Here is a 23,838-nt window from a genome sequence, read left to right as displayed (position 1 = left end):
TAAACTTTTTATTTTATTATTATTAGTATTATTATTATTTTTAATAAATTATTTTTAATTAGTTATCTGTTATACAATAATTACAAACATATATAATTATATTGAAATACCTGTCATATCATAATTAGGGGCCTAACTTGAATGTAGGCAAAGTCGGGCATCTACCCAACCGAAATATTAAAATAATCGATTCAAAAAAAAATATTAAAATAATATTATAATATAATGTTATCAATAGTTTCTTCCTTTGAATTTGAAAATTTTATAACTGATAAAAATATTAAATTGCGTCTATCATAAAATCTTACTAAAATTTTTATGTACCCCCATCACAAAATCCTCGATGCACCACTAAACTTGTGCAAAATATAATTTCTAGATGCGCCTGAAGGGGTGTCCAAGTTGGTGGAGTAGGCGAACTCTTAGCCAGAGGTCAGGAGTTCGATTTCCCATACCAACACTTTCTTGGACTAGTCTGTCACACAGGGCTTGCCTAGTGTGATTTACCTGGCTAACATAGTTTGCAGGCTATTGCGTTAGTCCGGAGGTTTACCCAATGCGCACCGAAGGTAGAGGCCGCGGGTTCCCACATCACAAAAAAAAAATATAATTTTTAGATCATTTCTAACTCATTATACTATTTTATCGTATATTTTATACTTAAATAGTGTAATTTTCACACCAGATATTATTCATATCCAATCCATCAACTATTGATTTTACTCTTAAAAGAATATTCCCCGAATATTTATATTCCCTATTTTTTATTTAGCAAATTATTTTTTTCCCTACCAAAAAGGCAAAAATATGATTACAAATCATATATTCATCTTACGTTTTATTAATTTGAATAATCAGTACTGAATTAATTAAGATAAATAATACGTACCAAATATATTAATATTTTTAAATAATTTATTCGACCAAAAAATATTTTAAACAATTTTTATATTGTTAACAATTTGTATATTAAATTTTTGTGAAATTATTTACATAATTTTTAAAATTTAATAATTAATAAAATAATAAATGATACATATATCCAGCTTAATCGATCTAATATCACATCCCATACTCACATCTCTAAAAGTCTATGTTCTACGAATTCTGATGAATAATTGTACAAAATTAAATTGGATTTCAAATTATTCAATCCAAAAATATTCTAAAACCATATTGCATATATTTTTTAAAAATACGGACTATATATATATGTACCGAAAATACGTGTGCACGATTCGATATCAATGGAAAATTTTTAATTGGCCAAGTCAAGATCCAAATTCACATGAGCATCAACGTAGCAGCGTGAATTCTAGAATTGGATTATATTTATACAAGTTCAAAAATAATTATCATGGTCGTGTGCACCACAACTATATATTGAATGTGGTTGACCAATTGATTGATTAATTAATCTCATAAATGAGATGAAATTAAATTGCCAAAAAAATGGACATCAAGTTTTTGCATGCATGCTAAATGTCGACATGCATTCAATATATGTTGGTTCAATGTAAAACTAAAAGTATATATAAGAATTATTGAATAGTAAACAAGAAAAATTCAATGTTTTTATGATGTTCGGAAGACACAACATATATCTTTGTCAATATATGCATGCAACGTATTAAACAACATAATTAAGAAATATAATTTAAGTCAACTTAATTATTTAATTATATCTAGCAAATAAATTATCATTTAAACAATCAAGATCAACATAAATCATTGCAAGTAATAATTTTATATATGGTTGTATTACGTAAGTGAGTGAGTGTAGGGCCGATATGTTTAGCCTGGAGAGCGTGTTCCGTATTTATATCTTTCGAGTCAAATTCCAAAACACATATATATATATATATATATATATATATATATAGTTTTGATATGTTGTTCATCAATCATGTTTATTTTCGTGCTCACTATTGAGGTAATAGATACTCAACTATTGAATGTACAATTCATAACATCCAAAAATTTAATATATATAACACAAAAATTCTTATGAGATAGTCTCACTGATCAATTTTATGATGATACAAGTCTTTTATTTGATCAAATTCATGAAAAAATATTACTTAACATTGTAAACATACGTCAGGTCGATTCATCTCACGAATATAGATCCGTGATATCGTTTCACATACGACCTACTCTTAAATTAAATATTTAAAACTCCATCTGAGGTGAAATGTTTTTGACACTTGTGATATTGGATGATAACTATGATTTTTTAAAGCGAAATTAGAGTTAAATATATTGTTAAAAACCACGTCAATCCAATACTCTTCCCATAATTCCCTTTTTTTAAGCGTTTCTTTATGATTTATTAATTATTCTAAACTTGTCATTGGTAACTCGAACGTGTCTCCTTATAATATATACTAGATTTAGATATTAATTTTCATAGGTTAAGCACACAACTTATATAAAATAATTATATATCTAGTTCTTTATTTACACCTCCTAAATATTGTTTTTCACACATATGACAATTGAAGAAATAATAAAAATAAGTTCAATCTCAATTGTATAAAGAGAATATATACATAGAAACGCAAAAGAAATTGCACGAGAATATATCTATATTATTATAATATTATTAAGGTCGAGGTGATTACTGATTAGTGCATCTAAATTGATGATACGGTGTACTTTTTGAACTACAAAAAATACATCGACTCTCAAATTACAGAAGTTCTCTAATTTTATTTAATAAAAAATATTATAAATATATATGTTAGTAAATTTGTAGGTTATATTATAAGGTAATAATGTCAGCCAATTATTAAGGTAAATAAATTTTTTTAAAATTCTTTATTTTTATTTTATTTCTCTTTCAATTTTTAGTTTTTTGTCTCCAATTAATAAATTTTTGAAGTGTCCATAATTTCAAGCTAAATTTGAAATCACATGCCTCGATAAAATTCATGGTTGGACCCATCTATGCACTTTGTGATTGAAGCTAGCACACACATTTTCTGCATATAATTATAATCTGTTTAATAAATTATTAACATAATCATGATCTCCCCTGGCTAAGTTTATATCAGTGTTTTAAAAAATGGCGCCTAGAACCGCCTAGGCGGTTGCTCACCGCCTCGATTTTTAGACAGTTGAAGCTTCCGATAGTTATTACATTAATTGATCGTCTAAACCGTCCAATTTCCGCCTAGACGCCTCAAAATCCGCCTAGGCGGCCGCCTAGATTAACATATAATATTTTTTATTTTAATTTTTTTTCAAAAAATATTATTTAACATATTTGTACATCAATTTGTATAGGATGAAGACTAGAAATATTTCATGTAATTCGAGTTGAGTTCGATAAAGAGGAATTATTGAAAAAAATATTAAGATGAACGAGAATAATTAGATATTTAGAACAAAAAACACCACTTATGCAGGTGAATTCGATAAAATAGAATTATTGAAAAAATAATTAATATAGATCGGATTAAAATAATTAAATATTTAGGCTAAAAAAAAAAATCGCTTAGGCCCCGCCTAAGCCTCTAGGCGCTGGCAGTTGGTGACTGCCCGCCTAACGCTTTTTAGAATATTGGTTTATATCTATCTAGGCGTTACGCAGTGGGTGACCGCGCGCCTACCACTAACGCTTTTTAGAACTATTATATATTTCTATAATTTAAGTTACTGAGATGCATTAATGATGTATTGGTTTCAATATGAAGGCATCATTATGGTTCTTGAGATATATTATATTAACATAAGGAAGGATATCTATGAAATGATACACTAAAAGATAAGGATAATGTAGCTATTTTTTAACTTTAGTTATTGTAAAATTTTGAGTCAAATACGAGATGATATATAATGATCTTGTATCATAATCACGCGCATAATGGTACCTAATAATTAATCCTTAAACAAAGAAATTAAAGAAAAAAATGAAAGGAAAACAAAAGAAATGGGCATCTATCGCTTATGATCAATTATCATTCCATGTGAACAATTTTATTATTGTTTAATGATTATATTTTGTTGACAATGTCACCAAAATTCTCTAATCACGTGAAATTACTGAATATAATTATTTGAAGAATCAATTTAATTAATGCAACAAATATCATTGACTAATTAATTTTTGGGGTTTTGGGGAAATTTAGCATCATGTGAATAACCATGTGGTTCAAACTGGTGTGATTAATGTTGCAAATTTCGATTGAAGACCACCGGTATTTTCAAAATATTTGAAGATTATTTTAATATATATACGTACGTATACATACACATACAATATATATACGAATATAAATGACACTAAAGTGGAGATTATAACATGCATGAAAAGATTTTAAATACCGTCCGGTTATAAGTCGCATGGATGGGGTTCTTGTCTTCTGATTAGTCACATTGGTCTTGCTATAATAAATTATTTTTCCATATATAAATCTGATTTTCACCTAAATAAACATGTAACACTGAATATTGTTAATATATTCGGCTAAAATGGAGAGCTCTCACGATAATTGTACAAAAGATTTTGATCAATGAGATGACCAAAAATTTCTATATATATAGACCAATTTACGCGATGGATTTTTAGAATTTTCCGTAGCACGGTAGCAGCATAATGGATCCTCGCGTAGCAATTATCAAACGAATCCATTCTTGAATACATACAATTAAATCTTTTTTTTTTCCCAAATATTTGGTGCTACATCATCTCTTATATTTATTAGATATTCATCGCATAACAAAAAAACCTTTAAAAAAGTTTATTAGGCACATAAAATATCATGTGACGAGTAGTGTTTATCTCGTGAGTTATAAAAGATGATGCAAGACCCAACATTTCCGAAAACAAACTACCAATTAAGATCAAAGATTAGCAGTTATTCTGATATTTTAAAATTATAATGACGCTTCGATCATTTCGAGCCCGAACTTCTATCCCTTTGAGATGCAAGGATGGCATCAATGGCTTCTCTAACTTGAGATAGCTCCGGAGCTTTTCCATCTTGTGTTGGCCAAAACTCATCAGTTGCCAAAACCTGTCACATTATTCCAACTTTCCAGTCAAAACAACTTTAACGTAGCTTATGATAATGATATATATATATATATGTATGTATGTATGTATGTATGTATGTATGTATGTATGTACGTACCTTCACTTGCAACTGCAGAAACTTGACGTAGCTTATTGCTTTTTCTAACATGGTGACCAAATCAACCTGCACATGCAAATTTAAAATGCTCAAAAAAATGCCACTGCAAAAGAATACATAGATTATACATTAGCCATTATTAATAGAATTTAATTGCTTTGGTATCAAAATAGAATTAATTATATAAATATGCACTAAAAATTTATAATGCTTGTAAATTGTGAAGTACTTTAAGTCTTTTGCTAATTTTACTAGCTAATCATGAATGTAGGTTGACTGAATCCGAATTTGCAGCTCATGCATATAATGAAAGATGAAGAAATTGTAAAACTAAAGGTGGTGAAATTTTTTTTTTTCGTCAAAATTTATGTTATAATAATAAAAAAAATTAAACGCAAATTTGGAAAATTTTAAAATAGAAATGATTTCATCTTGGATGGTCTTTCCTAGGAAACAACAACATGTAAAAATAACAAAAAAAAAAAAAAGAATGAAAAATGAAGAATCCTCATTACCTTTGAACCATTTGGGACAAGATCCTGTAGTGTCTTAAGCCGTTCACTGATCCGCTCTCTTCGATTCTATACACAAATGATTTAGCCTTGAAATTTCATTATTGATCTTTATAATTAATTATTATGCAATTTTGCATATTCATCAACTTGGTAATTTTCATGTTGAAGGAATATATAAATTACCTTTGCAGCAATACTCTGTGGATCCTTTGCTGTGGATACAGATTTTGGTGATTTGGGGTTTTTTGAAGCAGCATCACATTGCTTCTTCGGAGCTTGTTCACTCTCTCCCTGTTGCAAGAATCACGATTATCGAAAAATTCAAGAATAATACTGAGAAAGATTTTTTGAGAGTTTTCTTAGAATAAATTTACCATGGATGGACGTTTATTTTTGCTAGCTACTTGTCTTCCTAGTTCTGTATTCTCCTCTAGGTCGTTAAGCCATGAGAACTGGGCGGCGGCGTGGTGGCTGCTGGAAGTTTCCGGCAAGCCATGGCTGGCGGCGGCGGCGGCGGTGCACTTGGGAATATTAAGGTAACTATTGGTGTGCAAATCATCATCCCATATGGAGTATTCGTCGTCCTTGTTCACCATCTTCGAGTATAAACTTCTTCTAACCTCATTTTTCGGCTGCTCGAAGCTGAGAAAGGATCCGTTAGCATGAATAAAATTAGCATAGCCCGGCTTAAAGTTCATCACAGAAGGGTCCTCCTCGGATAGATTGTAAGTCGAAGCTGGTGGAAACCCTAATATTCCATTAGAATTTGTACTACTTGGACTAGACACGGCCGAAGAGTTGGCTAATGTGAAATTCTTGGCGATCCCGGATACCTTCTCGGGGCTTATGGGATTGGGATAAACACTCTTTTGATTCTCTTCGTAGCCGTAGATCTTCCTAGAGGAATTCGGAGAAGCATGAACAAGTGGTTGCAACCCAAGGTTGTGTTCATAAAATGCACTTGCTTGGATTATAGCTGCAGTTGAATCGTTAGGCAAACGATTCTTGTTGGCTAGTTCCATGGATTTTTTGAAGGGATCGGATAGATAGAGTAGGAGTTAATCAATTATTAGCTAGAGTAGATCGAAGCTAGATCGAAGCTAGAAAGGGTTCAAGATTATAGGAAGAATTTATAGTAGAAGGAGCCAAGAAAGTATGTAGGTGCTAATTAATACTTTGTGGCTTCTACCCTATATATTAATTATAATACTTGAACAAGAATTTCAATTTTGATTTCTTTAGTTGATTATTTTTGTTTGGTTGGAAAAACAATTGCGGCCACTCGGTGCTTTTAATACTTCGGCAAGTCAAAAGTATAGTTTATATTCGGCCACAACATGGGCTCCTCCGCCTAATGAATGACGGGGGGAACACACATCTCTATCATTAAATTTTTTCTTTTAAAAAAAAAAACTTAAATTTCATGAAAATTATTAAAACCGTGGGTTTTTTTTTTCATCTTTTAAATAGTCAAAATTTTGGCATTCGTCTAATAAGTTGACAATTTTTTGCTTTTATTTTTTTGTTGCTGACGTGACGTACGTAACGGTATTTAGTGTCAAGAATCACATTGACAGTACTCCAATGAAACAAGACTAGGGCAAAAAGAAAAAAAAAAGGAAAAGAAAAAGAAAAAGAAAAAGGAAAAAACAACTTACGATAGGAAGATCTAATTTTCGACTATTTGAATGGCCAAAAACCCAAAAATGCAAACTTACCCGAAAATAATCACTAAAATGCTTATTTATTTATTTTTTTTAAAAAAAGATACCACATGAGTGAATCTTAATGCATGCTGTAAATAAAGAATTTTATGTAGTGTGTGGACAAGGAATTGATGGGAATTAAAAAATTATGAATGAAGGGATCGATATTTAAAAAATTGAGTGATAGTATGGGGATTGTTAGCTGGCAGAGGTTATTGTAAATTGGGGACTCGAGTAAGATTAAAAGGGGGAAATCAGCAAAACCTTCGCCGATTCTTTCGCATAGCCCACGTCTATCAGATTCTTCACAAGTGTCCATTTCAACTTAATTGCAACCCTAATAATTAAAACAATATATATATATATATATATATATATATATATATATATATATAAATCTTGTTCCCTTGCACACAAGTGTGCAGGGATTTTGTGTGCACCCTGTAATGTTCGCGTGAACATCTGATTTTTTTTTTAGATGTTCGCGCGAACATCCCGCGGTGCACACAAAATCCCTGCACACTGGTGTACAGTGGATCATGACTATATATATATATATATACATTATATGTCTTCTGGGATCCTTCCTTCTTTCTAAAATAATCCATTAGCACGTGAAAAAACGAAGTCTTTTTTATAACATTTCTTGCAATATTCCATTTAGATTGGTACTCCACAAGGACTCCACGTACAATTCATTATTTCCAACTAAATGAAGTCCTATATATATATTCCACGTTAATGAGATGAAAGTTCAAAGTAAAGTGGCATATCAGTACTTATCAATCAATATTCATAGACAAACGTCCAAATTTTATTCGGCATTTTAAGTTGCATTCATGTGATTATCGATGTTTGGTGTCATGTCATACAAGATCTATACACTCAATATATACGATAGCTACATCGACTGTATACTATTAAATTTACGAGAATACTGCCAATATAAGTAAAAATTCAAAGTATAAAATCCAAAAAAATACTAAGTAAATTTGACTAAATACATGTTAAAAATCCAAAGATACCCTCATATAAAAAAATAAAATTACATATAAAAATGTTCGAATACAGGACTTTACCTCATCCAACTCCCAAAAGGACGGTTTATTATGTTCTTTCAAAATTAGAGTTTTCAAAATGGACTATCACAAATAATCTGAACTGCCTTAGCCTGCTACATACCAACGGGATATTGCGGGTCGATCTATCAATTTTATGAGTTGAAAAAACATAAACCCAACTAATTTATCTTGAGTTTCAGGATAGGTGGGCTAACCTATCAAAAACTAAAATTGTAACGTAATTATTCTTTTTCACAAGACGAGTCGATCGAGTCCAAATTAAAATCTCTACATATCAGGTCAATCATACCTCAACAATAGTATATATATATATATAAACTCTCATGAACAATATATTTTGTTACCATGCACATATATATGGGTCAGCTGACGCGCATCTTACGGCTTATTTTTTTGGGAAAAAATATTTAGATACTCATCTCGAAATCTGAAAAAATTAAAAATAAAAAAATTACATGTCGGGAAAACTGTATGTATATGTGTGTCTATATATATAACGAATTTGTAACAAGTATGACTTTGTACTCGGTGCCTAGTTGTGGTCGATCACAATTCACACCTCATTTTTTTTTTTCTACTATCAGAATTACAATAATCACCACTATACCCAAGTGCATGATAGTATAGAGATAATCGTACAATAATCATGACCACATAAAATGATTAAATTATATATATACAAATAAATAAATTTAAATACTTTACGTATAAATTTGTACTGTTATATGGTATAATTTAAGATGTATATAAAAAAATTTATATCTATTCCAGCCCTACAGAATTTATAAAAACAAAGTGAAAGAAAATGATTTTAATTAAACATCCATTGACGCGGTTTTGTACCAAGTTACGAGGGTGTAGAATGTTGAAAAATGTAAACTTTGGTGTATATATTTGTGTAGAAATCCATGCATAGACATTCCAATTACTTTTTATTATTATTAATTAAGATCTTAATCATTTTCCAATAAACGACACAAACAAAGATTCTTCGAATGTCTATATTTCAGTTAATTACACAACACAAGATAATTTGTTAGGCCATACAACATAAACTCTAAAATTATCATCTTTTCTTTCTTCTTCTTTTTCCCCCTTTCTTATGTTTTTTTGATGTCAATACATGCGTGGTTTAACTATTTATAAATTATTTTTTGATATTTATAAATGAAGTCTTGAATTATTTTTTACCAGTTGAATCGCGAATAAATTTTCTCATATATATATATATATATGTGTGTGTCACTCGTGTCTATATAATTTTATATTTTGTGTGTGACCTTTACATCCAATATATATACATCACCCGAGTCGATATTCTCATAGATACCCTGTACCCACAACGGATGCTCACTATAACAATATATATATATATATATATATATATATATATATACATTTTTATCAATTTACAATTTTTAATCTACTATGTTGCGCTCTTTTTCAATTTAGTCATTTTTCACCCTAACGTTATCGTAACATCTAACGCTTCTGCATTACAATGAAAAAATATGAAAATAAGAAAAAATAAAATTAAATTAGCCGAGTAAGACCGTAAATTAATCTACAACATGATCATAAATAAAAAAACACATAAATTACAAGACCGAAAAATGTTATTTTCTATTTTTTTTAAAAAAATATTTGTACTTTGTACCCATTCTGTATACTTGACGTCAGCAGAATAATTAATTAACATTTTCCTGGACCAAAATTTCAACTAGTTGAGGTGCTCATTAATAAGGCACACCTATAGTTAGTTGTTATTATGAATTGGATGAAGATATAATCTTAGGCCACATGTTTGACAAGCAATTTAATAGGTGGCCTTTTGCACTGGGAAAATCAAGGCTGGCTTTGGAATTAGAGCATTTCCCATGTCTCCTGGAGACTGTATTTTACATTTATTTTTTCCATTGTATAGCAAAAATATTAATGACAAAGATTCAATTTAAATTTAAAATACAAAACCTATAAATTTTTATTTGACATTTCGCGTTTAATAAAAAATATTTTCAAGATTTTCTAATACGTCGATTACTCGATTTAATCAAAATTGTTATCTCCCACAGGACCTGACATCCCACATATTTCAGGATCCAGATTAAGATTCGTATTTGGTCATGCACACTACGTGGCTAGGGTTATATTGGATGTGAGTGAAGCTTGAATAAGTTTTGGTGATCATTAATGATTAAGAGCTAAATAATGGAATATATACAGCTCTCAAAGTGGTCCTTAATCCAAGATTTAGTTCATTAATTAAGTTAGTTAATTGGATTATTTTTATTATCTAAGGGTGGCGACTTATCTCTGACCATCAATAATTTGAATATTCATGAATGTCATTATAAGCACATGGGGAGTGTATTTTGTCAAAGGGTTGTAATTAGTTGATCTGTAATTCAATGAATTCGATTTGTTAATGGAGAATAATGGATCAATTTGGCTGTAATTTTTTTTGGGTTGACCTCTCTTGATTAGGAGGGTGGGTTAAATTAAATCTCATCAAAATTAACGAGATAATTAAGTGAGCGTGGGTCATGCTTCTATATTTTTTTTACTCCTGTATATATTAATTCTTCATTGTGTAACGGGAAGTATCCGTGTTCGATCGAATCGATTTAATTCAAAATTGATTAGGTAATTTGGAAATCCAGTTCTTTAGATTTACGTTCTTGAAATGACCGAATTCAGATCCTTTGATTTTTTTATTAAAAAAAATATTCTGGCGACCAAAATAATCGATTTTAATACAGTCCATTTGTTCGATTTTGATTTAATTTCAATATATACGGTTCGCGGGTGAATATTTATTAGAATAATACTAAAGGTGCAACAAATATCCTGTACAACGATATTTATAACAATAGTTTCGTGAAATTTTGTTATATTATCACGAGATTTTAAATTTAATGTATCGTGAGATTTTGATAAATTAAATTATTATATTTGTGATAGCTTCTATTATTGTTATTGGTCAATAAGCGAGATAACAGAAGCCACAAGACCCACACACCAACTTTCATACATGATGATGTGTTCTTATGTCTTCTATTGGGTCTGTATGACTAGTCCATACATTCTAATTGGGCCTGAGCCGATACAACCCATTGAGTCCACATACACGGACATACGCACAAACATTTTTCTTGTTTTTTTTACATATAATTACAAATTTCGTCTATTACAATGATCTCTTTTGATTTTTGATCTTATTTGAAAATTTTAGTCATTTTTATTGGTGTCACCTCGCTGTGAGTCCAGGGCTATGTTGGATAAGTCACCAAATTTGGAAGGAAAAAAAATAATGGATTAAAACTGATACTCGATAACATAGATAATTTAAATTAGTAAACGTATATATGCACACGATGCGTGCATATAAATTAAATTTTATCTAAACTATAGTTTTATATTCGTGCATAAAAAATTTTAATATTAACTATAATAAGGTTTGAGTAATTTATATTTAATGTTATGTTTTTTGTTATTAATTTATTATTATTTATTTTATTTAAAAAGAATTATGATAGTTATGGGGTAAGGGTATTTTGGAGACGAAAATTGGAATAGTATGACGAAATGTAGTTATTATTTATGCCTCAAACTCAATAATATAGAAAAAATTATGAAAAATAAAACAAACGGGACATAATTAGAATTTTGCCTAATTAAATAGACACCAACGGCTTCACTATAGTTCCTAAAGGATTATTCTATGTTATACCTGGAGTATTTTTTCCCTCATAATGTGGTCAAATTATAATAATTAGATAATCCACACACAGGATTAATTTATATACTATGTCGAAAGAATCTTTGTCGTGTAATAATCATTATATAATGCGGAACTCTCAAATCATTTTTGTATATAATCTGCATACATTATTATAGGAAAAAAAAAGTTTTTTAGTCCATTACTTGTCCATGTTTTGGTTTTGGTCCATTAAATTTTTCAATGTGGGTTTTGGTACAATGACTTTATATTTTCAGTGTTTTTTGGTCCAACAGCATACGTGTCAACTTCTGATTGGTCCAAAATGATGACGTGAACCAATCAGAAGCTGACACGTATGCAGTTTGACCAAAAAACACTGAAAATACAAAGTTAGTGTACCAAAACCCACATCGAAAAATTTAATGAACCAAAACCCAAAGGAAGTAAAATTATTGGACCAAAAAACTTATTTTCCCTTATTATAATGCATATATCTTATTGTGCATCAGAAATAAAAAATAATAATAATAAAATCTCCATTACAAGTGATAAGTGCATTTTATGTGCATTATTCGTGATAGGTTTTTATATATTTTGTGTGCATTCATATTGTTTTTATGTATTTTTATGTATTTTAGTGCATGTGTGTGTATTTCACTCCTCGGGTTAATTTTGTAGGAAAATGAATTGTTGAAGAGTGAATTACAGAGCAGCTTTGTTCAAAAAATCAAATTTAATTTTAGAGAAATCCAAATCCGATCTGCACCGTTCAGAATAAATTCAAGATGTTTTGAAGCTGCTGTCCAAATTTTAGCTCGATCCGACGGCTATAACTCGAGATATGAATTTTTCCAAATCGTCGCTCGCAACAAAATTTTTGTACTGCGCGCGCGCGAGAATCAAGCTCGCGCGCGCGAGTCGGAGTTTCAGATCTCTGTTGGTGTTCGCGCGCGCGCGCGTGTTCCGTGGTCAGTTTTTTTTCCGAAAATTCCTATTTTGTGAAGGAAATTAATTGGTACAAGTTCCGGACCATATAAATAGAAGATATGACATATTTTTTAGGGTTCCGAAGTTCCAGAACCGCACAACACAGAGGAGGCGGCTTCAAACTTGGGAGAGAAGATTTCTTTTCTTTATTTTGTTTTTTTTTTCTTAATTTTTGTTTAATTATTGTTTTCAATTATTGAGTAGTTTATTTTCAACCAAGACGGCGTGATTGGGCCGAACAAATTCATGTAGAAAACTTGGATGTTTGTTTGGGATTTTTCAGACTTGATTTTATTTTATTGATTGTCAGATTTATATTTGTCTTGTGAATAGTCTGATCAACTGTTTGCTTGCATGTTAATCGATTCCAAGACGACAGAGGAAGTATTGATTTTGATCACTTTGATAATCAACATATTGTAAAATCGACTAGAAATAGAATTCGGTTTCAGTGTTCGGTTTGGGTGTAAACTGAATTTTCACAAATATTTAATGCATTCAAATTTGATTAGAATTACGAAAGATTAATCCATCAATATTTGAGTAGGTTTGATTGTTCTAGAAATAAACTTTTAAACAAGATAAGAGAATTCCCGTGATTTAAGATTAAGTCTGAGTCCTGAATCGACTACATGTTACATGATTTGCTCGGTATCTACGTGTGTCTTGATTGTCTTTGTTTTAATTAATTTTATCTTTAGTTATTTTTATTATTATTTCTTAAGCAGTTTTTATTTTATATTCTTATTTTATTTAAATCAAATTGCTTTTTATTATTTTGTCTAGATTAAGTAAAATAATTAATTCTTGAGAATTGACAACAGTCCCTGTGGGATCGATACTTGGACTCTCTTTTCGCTTTACTATTACTTGACCTGGTATGCTTGCCAGTAGATTTATATCACACCGATTTAGCCGGTCAACAAGTTACAACATATGATACTAAACATTCCTTAACGATACAAATTAATTAATTACACCCGAAAACACAACACCCCTTTTCCATTTAGGTGCCTTAAACATACAACAAAACAATAGACCATGCATGAATATAACTCTCAATCCCACGAACAATTAAAAAAAATACAAAAATAAGCCATAAAACTTCAAATATAAGATTAGAAAATCTTGGCAACATCCCTCACTAGGCCCCTATTAGCCCTAGCAAATTCAGTAAACTCCTGGAACGAAATAAACCCGTCTCCGTCGGCGTCGATTTCGTCCATCATATGCTTAACTTCCTCTGCCGTAGCCGAGCCTAATGTCTTGAGGGCCTCTCCCAACTCCGCGGCAGAGATTTTTCCATCGCCATTCTCATCGAATCGCTTGAAAATACGCTCTCGATCCGCTATGTCTTGTGGATCATCACCCATTGTTGGTGATTTTTAATAGGAGAATTTGGAGAAGTATTTTTTTTCCTTGTAAGGAGATTGAGAGCGTTGAAAGATTGTGTACGTTCAATTAGCTTATAATGTATAGGGTCCTTGGAGCATATGGCGATCCTTGGGGCTCGGGATGAGTAAATCCATGTTTGGCTATCCATGTTCGCCGTTTTAGCATGCAACAATGTAACTATTATTATACCTTAAATATCGGAATTTTGAAATTTTATACACAACTGATTAGGGGCCTAAAATAAGTCGAGTCAAGTCCATTTGTATCACCACCTATCTGACTATCTACATTTGTGTGTGTGGGTGTGTACGTATATAAAGGAATAGAGATTGGCACAAAATAATGCATGTTTGTAGATAATGTTAAATATGTAAAACTTGTGATATTTATTATCTCTAGCTAAAAATACATTGTAAATCTAAATTTATTCATTGGAACAATGACATGCTATTAGGGATATATACAAACCAAACTGTTCGAAAGCTGTTTGGAGTTTAATCAGAAAAAAGCTCGTTTGAGTTCGTTCTTTAATCTTATTGAGTCAATTTCAATCTTGATTTAGAGCTCGACAATTATAATGAGCTGAGCTTGAGCTTGTATATTCGGCTCGTGCGCTCATCGAACATGTTCGTTAATAGGTCACGAGCTTGACTTGTTTAGATTGCTTGCAAGCTCGCTCCTAATTGTGTTGTGAAATATTATTTAAAATGGATTTTATGGTGTGCTATTTTTATTTGGTATTTAGAAGTTGGATATAGTATTTTGAGATGTTCAATGATGTTTTTAGTTTATGTTTTTTTAGTTAGTAGGTTTGTCGTTTTAGTTATTTATGAAAGAATTTACTCTTTTATGTCTGAGTTTAGAAATAATTTATATATAAAGATGATTCTATCGTATGTTCAAACTCAATTATATCTTTAACGAGCTCAAATAAAAATCAAACTCGATCTCGACTGTATCCTTGACGAGCTTGAAAACGAGCTCTTTTAACAAGCCCACTTAATGAGTTTTCGAGCTCGCTTAATGAGTCATACTCGAACCAAGCTCATTAAATATGATAAACGAGCTATTAATTATGAACTGAGCTCGATCATTTATATATATTAAACGATCTGAGCTCGAGCCTCATGACTAAATCTCGAACCAAGCTCGAACCTTTATGTATATAAAAACGAGAGCTCGAACCCGAGACTGTTCGACTCGATTTTGTTGATTTACATCCCTATCTACTATAGATTTTAAGCATTAAAAAAACAATAATCATTTTGACGGAAAAAAAAACAATAATCATTTACATCCCCTAGCAACCGCTTTGAATACACACATAAGATTCTTACACAACTTATTATACCAATCTCAAGCCCCATATACACATGTAAACCATTTAGCAAGAACTGAAAGCTTCCCTTACAACACCAACTTGATCCCAAACCACAAGTTTGTCGTCGAGCATACACGCATACGCAAACTCAAGTTTCCAGATGATCACAACGTATTGCTAGAACCAGAACCGTCGATCCAGTGCAGCTTGAGCTCGACTTCACCGCACTCGACGTTCCTAAGCCTCAGAAACATGTGTTGAACCACTTGTCCATCTTCCCACACAATATAGCTCTCTTCAGCTAAGCAGTTCTCTCTGCTTGGGTGCATGGTCACGATCGCGGTTCCCTCTGTAACATTCTCTGGATGCATTTTAATGACTTCATCAAGAAACGGCCTAATGTCGAATTCGGCGTCCCCCATTTTGTCGTCCGGGGTGAACGTATCTTTATCGTAAACTCGCTGCAACAAAATTAAATATATAAGGATTGGATTCAAGTTCAAAAGTGTCGAGAATTAACATAAGAACAATAATTTACCAATATGATTCTTGGAATATTTGGAACATCGGCAATGGATAGTGTCAGCTCTTCGTTCCATTCTGGATTGACATTCCTTTTAACCACACGAGTCTTCACTTTCTGATCCAATAGTAGATATACTTTATTGAGTTATCATTCAAAAATTTGCTGATCATCTCAAAAACTTATGCTATTTAGGTTTATATTTATATACATTTCATTTATTGCATACATTTTATTATAAAATGAAATATATATAACAAAAAATAGTCGGAGAAAATAGTTTTTTTTTTCCATTAACTTGTCATTTTTTTAGTTTTGGTCTATTAACTTTTTAAAGTTTAATTTTGGTATACTTACTTTTAATTTTTCGTTACTTTGGTTGAAATGATGATGTGACACGAAAAAATGTTGTCGTGACGTCAGAAAATACTGACGTAACATCGAAAAATGCTGATATGTCAAGTTGTCATCACGTCAGCAATTGAACCAAAATATTAACCGAAAATTAAAAATTACTGCACAAAAATTAAATTTTGAAAATTTAATAATAGACAAAAACAATAAAAATGATCAAGTTAATCGACCAAAAAAATCATTTAACCATAAATTCACGTAAAGTTGCATAGCTCCATTATTCAAGAAAAGTTAAAAAAAAAATCCCGAATCTCGCTTGAAAATTTAATAATAGACAAAAACAATAAAAATGATCAAGTTAATCGACCAAAAAAATCATTTAACCATAAATTCACGTAAAGTTGCATAGCTCCATTATTCAAGAAAAGTAAAAAAAAAAATCCCGAATCTCGCTAAAGTAAGAAATTATCCAATGAGCTCTACAAAGTCAAGTTAATTTGTGCCACAAAAATTTCTAAGTGCTGCACCCTTTTTTAAAGTACATAAAATGAGTTGGCCTCGTCATAAATCCCAAACATGATCCCAAAAAAAAAAAAAAAAAAAAAGCCAACTGAAATGACTCCTTGGACAGAGTGAAGCTAGCTTCTCGAATTTACACAAATACGTTGATAATAAGTTAACAAAAAATTCAAAATATATTATGTTACACTTGTATCATTTAGTTTGACAAACTGAATTTTTTTTTTTTTTAAAAAAAAGGTATTCATGCTATGGTCCAAGAAATAGTTTCCAAGATTCTATCAAGAAACTTGACACAAATTGCAAAAAACCATTGATTACAACCAAATTTCTTCGCACAAAAACTCCATATATAAATTCGTATAATAAATAAATAAAATATAACATAATATAAAGAAGGGGGGATTAGAAAGATCAAAAACCTGCTTCCCCAGTCTGATGATCACGTAAGGATCGCTGCTTCTCAAATCTCTTTTAGCTAGATTTATGCCTCTTATCACTCTGATTCTAAGCAAACCCAACATGTTTTCCATAAAAAATTAAATATATATTTTTATCTCAACTAATTTTGAAATATCAAAGTAAAAAAAAAAAAAAACAAGAGATCGACAGCAACACAAATTATATAAATGAAAAGAAGCTTAAAAAATGATAATAAAGAAAAATTTAATATCTCCAAGAGAGAAGGAGAGGGGACTGTCTTATGACACTGCGTATATATGGTGGAGAGGCGGGGTATATATATATATATATGTTGACCATGCCGGCCGCTTCACTTGATGCATGCTATAAATAAATTTAATAAATTGGGCTAACAGTAATAATACGATTCATATCTTTCAAAATCTTCAACTTAAACATCATGATTCAATTATTTTAAAAAAAGTTCCAAATATTGCCATCCAACGAATATAAGAGTCATGCTATCAAATATTTGGTTGGCCAGAATTAAAAATTTTAAATAAAACATATATATGAAATAGAGGTTAGTCAAAAATAAAAGATTGATAATTTTAAATTTTACATACGGAGATATCAACCGGTAAAATATTAAGAAATCATATACTAGTAGAAACTTGTAATCACTTAAAAATTAAAATAAGTAGTGTTCGCAGTTTGGTATATTTCTAACATTTAGATTAGAAATTTATTTATTTTTCCATATATATATATATATATATATGTATATATATATATGTATATACATATGTGTATATAAACACTCACAAATTCAAAGTCAAGAAAAGAAATTCGTATAATACGAAAATCCACTTAGCAATATTAATATAATCCAGTTAATTTTTAACGAAGAAAAACAATTGAAAATATGTGTGTCCAATTAATTATGGCATAGCAATTGTCGCTTACTAATTCTAGAAACACACGCCAAGACTTTGTCCTTAAGAAAAGGACTCGTTTCCAATCAGGTTGGTTCCAGCCCCCACATCTTCTGAACCAAAATCAACTGGAAAAAAATTAAAATAAAATTTATATTTTTGTTCCGATTAAACATGTATTTTTTTTTTGTATACCTGAAAATTTTAAATGTTTTATACGTGGAAACTTAAAGTTTTTGTCTGGACAAAATTTTTGTTTTTTAAAAAATATTTTCAAAATATATTTTTTTAAGAACAATTGAGACACGTTATTTGATATTTTTAATTTATAATCGAAGACAACTAATTTTCTGATAAATCAACGATGGCGCATGCAATCCCATCAATGTCATCCAAAGTTTACATAAATTCTGGCTGAGGTTTTTTTTTTAAATTTAATTTTATGTACGAGTGAGGTTCATCTTCATTCTTCTTCGAACGACGTAAAATATATCCTAATTTATCACGCTTGGTAGCTAGTTTGGCAATTAATTCTACTTATAGTTCAACCATATTTCAAATTAAAATTTATTTATAAATCATTATTTTGCATGTATAAAATTTTATTTTGGACATTTGGATCGATGAAGTATTTCTACCTAGAGCGCTATTATATTGAAATCCATCCGTTTGTGTTTTTGACTTATTTACTAACTAATTCAACGAATTTCAAAATATCTATAGACGACGGAAGCCATTTCAAACCATTTACTTTAATCCTTTTTCTTTGATCCTAAATCCATTTCATATTTGCTTCCACTTGAGATGTCCTATTTTTTGGAGGAAAAAAAATGATGTGATGTATTAAAAAAATTTGTATGGGTCAACCATAAATACTAAAATTATTTGTAAATTTGCACATGTGCAACTGTTGGTTATTATGGTGATTCAATAGTACGTACATACTATATATCCTGCACTGGAGTTTTTGAAGTGAAATTAGATAAAATATAAACTGATTAAAGCACGATACAAATCCTAAATTAATTACCCTAATTTTCCTATCTATGTTTCTCTTATTCTTAATTCATTTCTTCATATCTCACATCACCTAATTTTTGGATTAATCTTATATATATATATATATATATATATATATATATATATATATATATATATATATATATAAATATAATTACTAATTAAGGTATATTGAGAAATATATTAATTATATTGACTTAAAGAAACATCTACCGCAACTTGAAAAGGTCAACATTATAAATAAGTTAATAATTTGTTATTATTATTGTTATTGTTGTATACATGTGTATTTTGTTTTGTTTGTGTGCTTTTTTTAATGACTCGAACCCGCACTCGTTATCTTTCGGTGCGCACTGAGTAAACCCTCGAACTAACGCAATAGCCTGTAAACTACGATAGTCATGTAAACACAATGAACATGTTCTGTGTGACAAGTTAGTCCAAAAAAATATTGGTTGAAGGAACAGACACCTGACCACTGACTAAGTACTTACATACTCCAACTTATAAGAAACATCTCTCGAAGGCTACATGTGTTTTGTTACCCACCACCCCCACAAAGTCAAGATACATGTTTGGCGTGCACTTAATGATGCTTTACTAGCTAGGGCTCAGCTAGTTATGAGAGGAATCAAGCTGGAGAATGAGTGCTCGAAGTGTACAAAATTTATGGAGGATTGTGCTCATGCACTCTGTTATCGTAAATTTATATCTATATAAAAGAGTGAATAAAATGTTAAAGTTTTACTATTGTGAAATAACAACGTTGTAATTTATTTACACTATAAGTAAAATTATATAAAAATATATAGGGTTATAAAAGTAAAAACAAAACTTTAGTTATAAGATATAAACGTAAATCAATATTATATTATATGTAAAATAGATTATTATTATAAGGTCAAAATTGACAAAGTGTGTGCAAATTAGATAAGGATTCAGTTTTCAAAAAGATTGAAATACTTAAATACTTTATTTTTTTATTTTTTGTAGATAAAGTGATCAATATTTATATGTAAAATCGATTATCATGATAAGATTAAAATTGAAAAAATATGTGCATATTATATAAAAATCAAGATTCAAAAAAATTGAAATATCAAAATATTTTGTTTTTTATTTTCTTGTAGATAAAGTGAATATATTTTTTCCACAAATATTTTTTTAAAAAATTCACAAAAAACTTAATAAAATATTATTCAGTTTCTTAAAATATTGAAACATCAAATTCTTGATTTTTATTTGTTTGTATACTGAATAAAAATATTTTTTTAAAAAAATCTTATATATTTTAATTCGTGTAAGGACCTATTGAAGTAAAGAATTATATCATAAGTTCATATTTAAATATATACAAATATTAGATTTGGAAAAGTTATTAATAAATATATATATATATATATATGTTAATTAAATAATATACAAATGTTGAAATAAATCAATTCAAATATAGTCAAATTTTAATTTAAAATAATAAATAAAAAAATACATCAACACACACATATCATATATATAAAAGTTGAAATTAAAAATTTAATTAATTTTCCTTCACATAAAAGCTAAAACCATTTTAAAAAATTATGAGATGTCTTGCAATTAAAAATATCATATTTCTAATCTTGTATAAAATATTACTTATAAAGTCACGTGAAATACAAAAATATTTTTTAAGTACTTGAAATATTTATTAGTTGCAATGTTAAAGATTATATTGATTATTATGATAAGGTCAAAATTGACAAAGTGTGTGCAAATTAGATAAGGATTCAGTTTTCAAAAAGATTAAAATACTTAAATACTTTGCTTTTTTTATTTTCTTGTAGATAAAGTGATCAATACTTGTATTATATGTAAAATCGATTATTATGATATGATCAAAATTGAAAAAATATGTGCATATTATATAAAAATTCAGTTTTCAAAAAAATTGAAATATCAAAATACTTTGTTTTTTATTTTCTTGTAAATAAAGTGAATATATTTTTTTCACAAATATTTTAAAAAAAAATTCACAAAATCATACTATTCAGTTTCTTAAAATACTGAAACACAAATTCTTGATTTGTATTTGTTTGTATACTGAATAAACATATTTTTTTTAAAAAAAATCCTATATATTTTAATTCGTGTAAGGAACTATTGAGATAAATAATTATATCATGATTTCATATTTAAATATATACAAATATTAGATTTGAAAAAGTTATTAATATATATATATGTGTCTGTGTGTGTATTAATTCAATAATATACAGATGCTGAAATAAATAAATTCAAATATAGTCAAGTTTTAATATAAAATAATAAATAAAAAATACATTAACACACACATATCACATATATAAAAGTTGAAATTAAAATTTTAACTAATTTTCTTTCACATAAAAGCTAAAACCATTTAAAAAAAATTATGAGATGGTCTTGCAATTAAAAATATCAGATTTCTAATATTTTATAAAGTATTATTTATAAACTCACGTGAAATACCAAAATATTTTTTTAAGTATTTGAAATACTTATTAGTTGCAATGTTAAAGATTATATTGATTCCATAACTAAACATGTAATAGTTTTTCTTTCAAATAGTATATATATTACCAATTACTATAAAATATATTTTATTTAAAGAACAACAACACTTCAATAAAGTGATGATAATGGACCGGGTCTAAACTTAGTCTTGTATTAAACCCGTCTCGGAAAAATGAGTTTAGACTCGCTCAAACGTGTTCACAAACAAGTCCAAGTGGGTCTTCGCGTGTAACACCCGGTATTTTAAATACGTAAATCCGCATGCATAATTAGGGTATTTAATTATTTAAATTTTAGATTTATGGGTTAAATAATTATGTGAATTATTTGTGCATGATTTAATTTATTTTTTTTAAGCATTTAACCCATAATTAGTGATTTTACGATTTTTAGTATTTTAATTGTTTTGATCGCGTAGACGGGACCGTGGACGGACGAGATGACAACTTCTAGCCAATTTATTCCATGAGCATTTTTAGAGCCCAAAAAATATTATTTTGAGTTTTATTGCCTCAAAATTTTTAATATTTAATTTTATATAATTTTAGGAGTCCATTTTTATCCAAATTTAGTCATTTTAATGACTTTTAATTATTTTTAAAATTTCCTAAACTTGTAATTTCGGGATTTTTATATTTTTAACTTAAGTTATCAGATTTTAACTTTTATTTAGAGTTTTAAAATTCTATATTTAAAACTTTTAATTATCCTAAAACCTATTTTTAATTAAATTAAAAACTCTAACCTAATCTACCCAAAACCCCACGTTTCTTTCCATCAGCCGCCTCACCCCATCTCCATCATCTTCCTCGTCGATCCAGCAGCCGAGGGAGGACCCCATAGCCGATTCTCTTCAAAGTTTCAAGGTTTTTCGTCGTCCCGTCGTCCCGGAATCGTCCCACGCTCGTTTTTCTCTTCAAACTTTGGTGCTAGGCATGTTTTATTCTAATTTTTTGTACAATATCAGTGAATATTATGTGTGCGTGGTGTATGCGTGATTTGTTCTTGAAAATTTTCAAAAATTTATTTGAGTTTGTTCTTGGTGCTCGATTTGATGTATTCTCCATTCATGCTCACGCTTCTTCATTCCATGGCACGTCTAGCTGCTGGCCGAGGGTCTAGAGGGGGTGTTGGTGTGGCCTGGACTCGAATGGCTCGAGTGGTTCGAGCCAAACGAGCCCAGGAGAGACGTAAAGGCGGACTGCACCTCTATGTGCGCAGACTAGGGTTTCGGGTTTGAGGCTTTGAGTTGGGTCCTGTGGGGTGCATGGGCCGGGGTCAGGGGCTAGGTTCAATCCGCCCAGACGTGGGCTACATCTGGGCAGCGGCGCTCCGGCCAGGGGCGGCCGAAGCAGGCCGGCAGCAGCCAAGGAGTGGCTGCTGCTCACGGCCGCAGCCGAGAAGGGATAGGGCGACGGGTCCTAGGGTTTTCAGTTGGGTCCGGGTCGGGTCAGTAGGGTAGTGGGTCGGGTTAAGTTGGTCCGGGTCCGGGTTGGTGGGCCGGGCTCGAGTCTTTTTATTTTTAAAGTATTTTATGAAGTAATTGGTTTTTGAGCCAATTAATTAGAAATAAAATTATTTGGACTCCCAAATAATTTGATTTTGGTTTTTAAAATTTTAATTAAGTTAGTCCATTAATTTTATGGGCTTTTGAGCCCATAAAAGTTATTGGGCCAGTCTTTGGGCTT

The 23,838-nt window shown here is 30.0% G+C and overlaps 3 protein-coding genes across 3 annotated transcripts; all 3 read right to left on the bottom strand.

Moving 5' to 3' along the window:
- Window positions 1–4,807: 4,807 nt before the first annotated feature.
- Window positions 4,808–6,711, bottom strand: LOC140867657 (uncharacterized). Its single transcript, XM_073272708.1, has 5 exons — window positions 6,028–6,711; window positions 5,837–5,944; window positions 5,654–5,719; window positions 5,139–5,204; window positions 4,808–5,021 (listed from the first exon to the last, which is right to left on the bottom strand). The coding sequence occupies exons 1-5, from the start codon at window positions 6,673–6,675 to the stop codon at window positions 4,899–4,901; spliced, it is 1,011 nt and encodes a 336-aa protein (XP_073128809.1). The 5' UTR covers window positions 6,676–6,711; the 3' UTR covers window positions 4,808–4,898.
- Window positions 6,712–14,042: 7,331 nt separating this feature from the next.
- Window positions 14,043–14,579, bottom strand: LOC140866495 (polcalcin Nic t 1-like). The gene has a single exon (XM_073271493.1). It carries the CDS (start codon window positions 14,520–14,522, stop codon window positions 14,268–14,270), a length of 255 nt encoding a protein of 84 aa, XP_073127594.1. The 5' UTR covers window positions 14,523–14,579; the 3' UTR covers window positions 14,043–14,267.
- Window positions 14,580–15,778: 1,199 nt separating this feature from the next.
- On the bottom strand, window positions 15,779–17,983 carry LOC140864748 (protein C2-DOMAIN ABA-RELATED 5-like). Its single transcript, XM_073269091.1, has 3 exons — window positions 17,684–17,983; window positions 16,404–16,505; window positions 15,779–16,326 (listed from the first exon to the last, which is right to left on the bottom strand). Exons 1-3 carry the CDS (start codon window positions 17,792–17,794, stop codon window positions 16,030–16,032), a joined length of 510 nt encoding a protein of 169 aa, XP_073125192.1. The 5' UTR covers window positions 17,795–17,983; the 3' UTR covers window positions 15,779–16,029.
- Window positions 17,984–23,838: the final 5,855 nt, after the last annotated feature.

This window comes from Henckelia pumila, chromosome 4 (assembly GCF_033568475.1).
Source record: "Henckelia pumila isolate YLH828 chromosome 4, ASM3356847v2, whole genome shotgun sequence".
NCBI classification, from domain to species: Eukaryota; Viridiplantae; Streptophyta; class Magnoliopsida; order Lamiales; family Gesneriaceae; genus Henckelia; species Henckelia pumila.
Note: the sequence above shows the minus strand (reverse complement) of the source record. Positions and strands in the feature narration are given on the sequence as shown.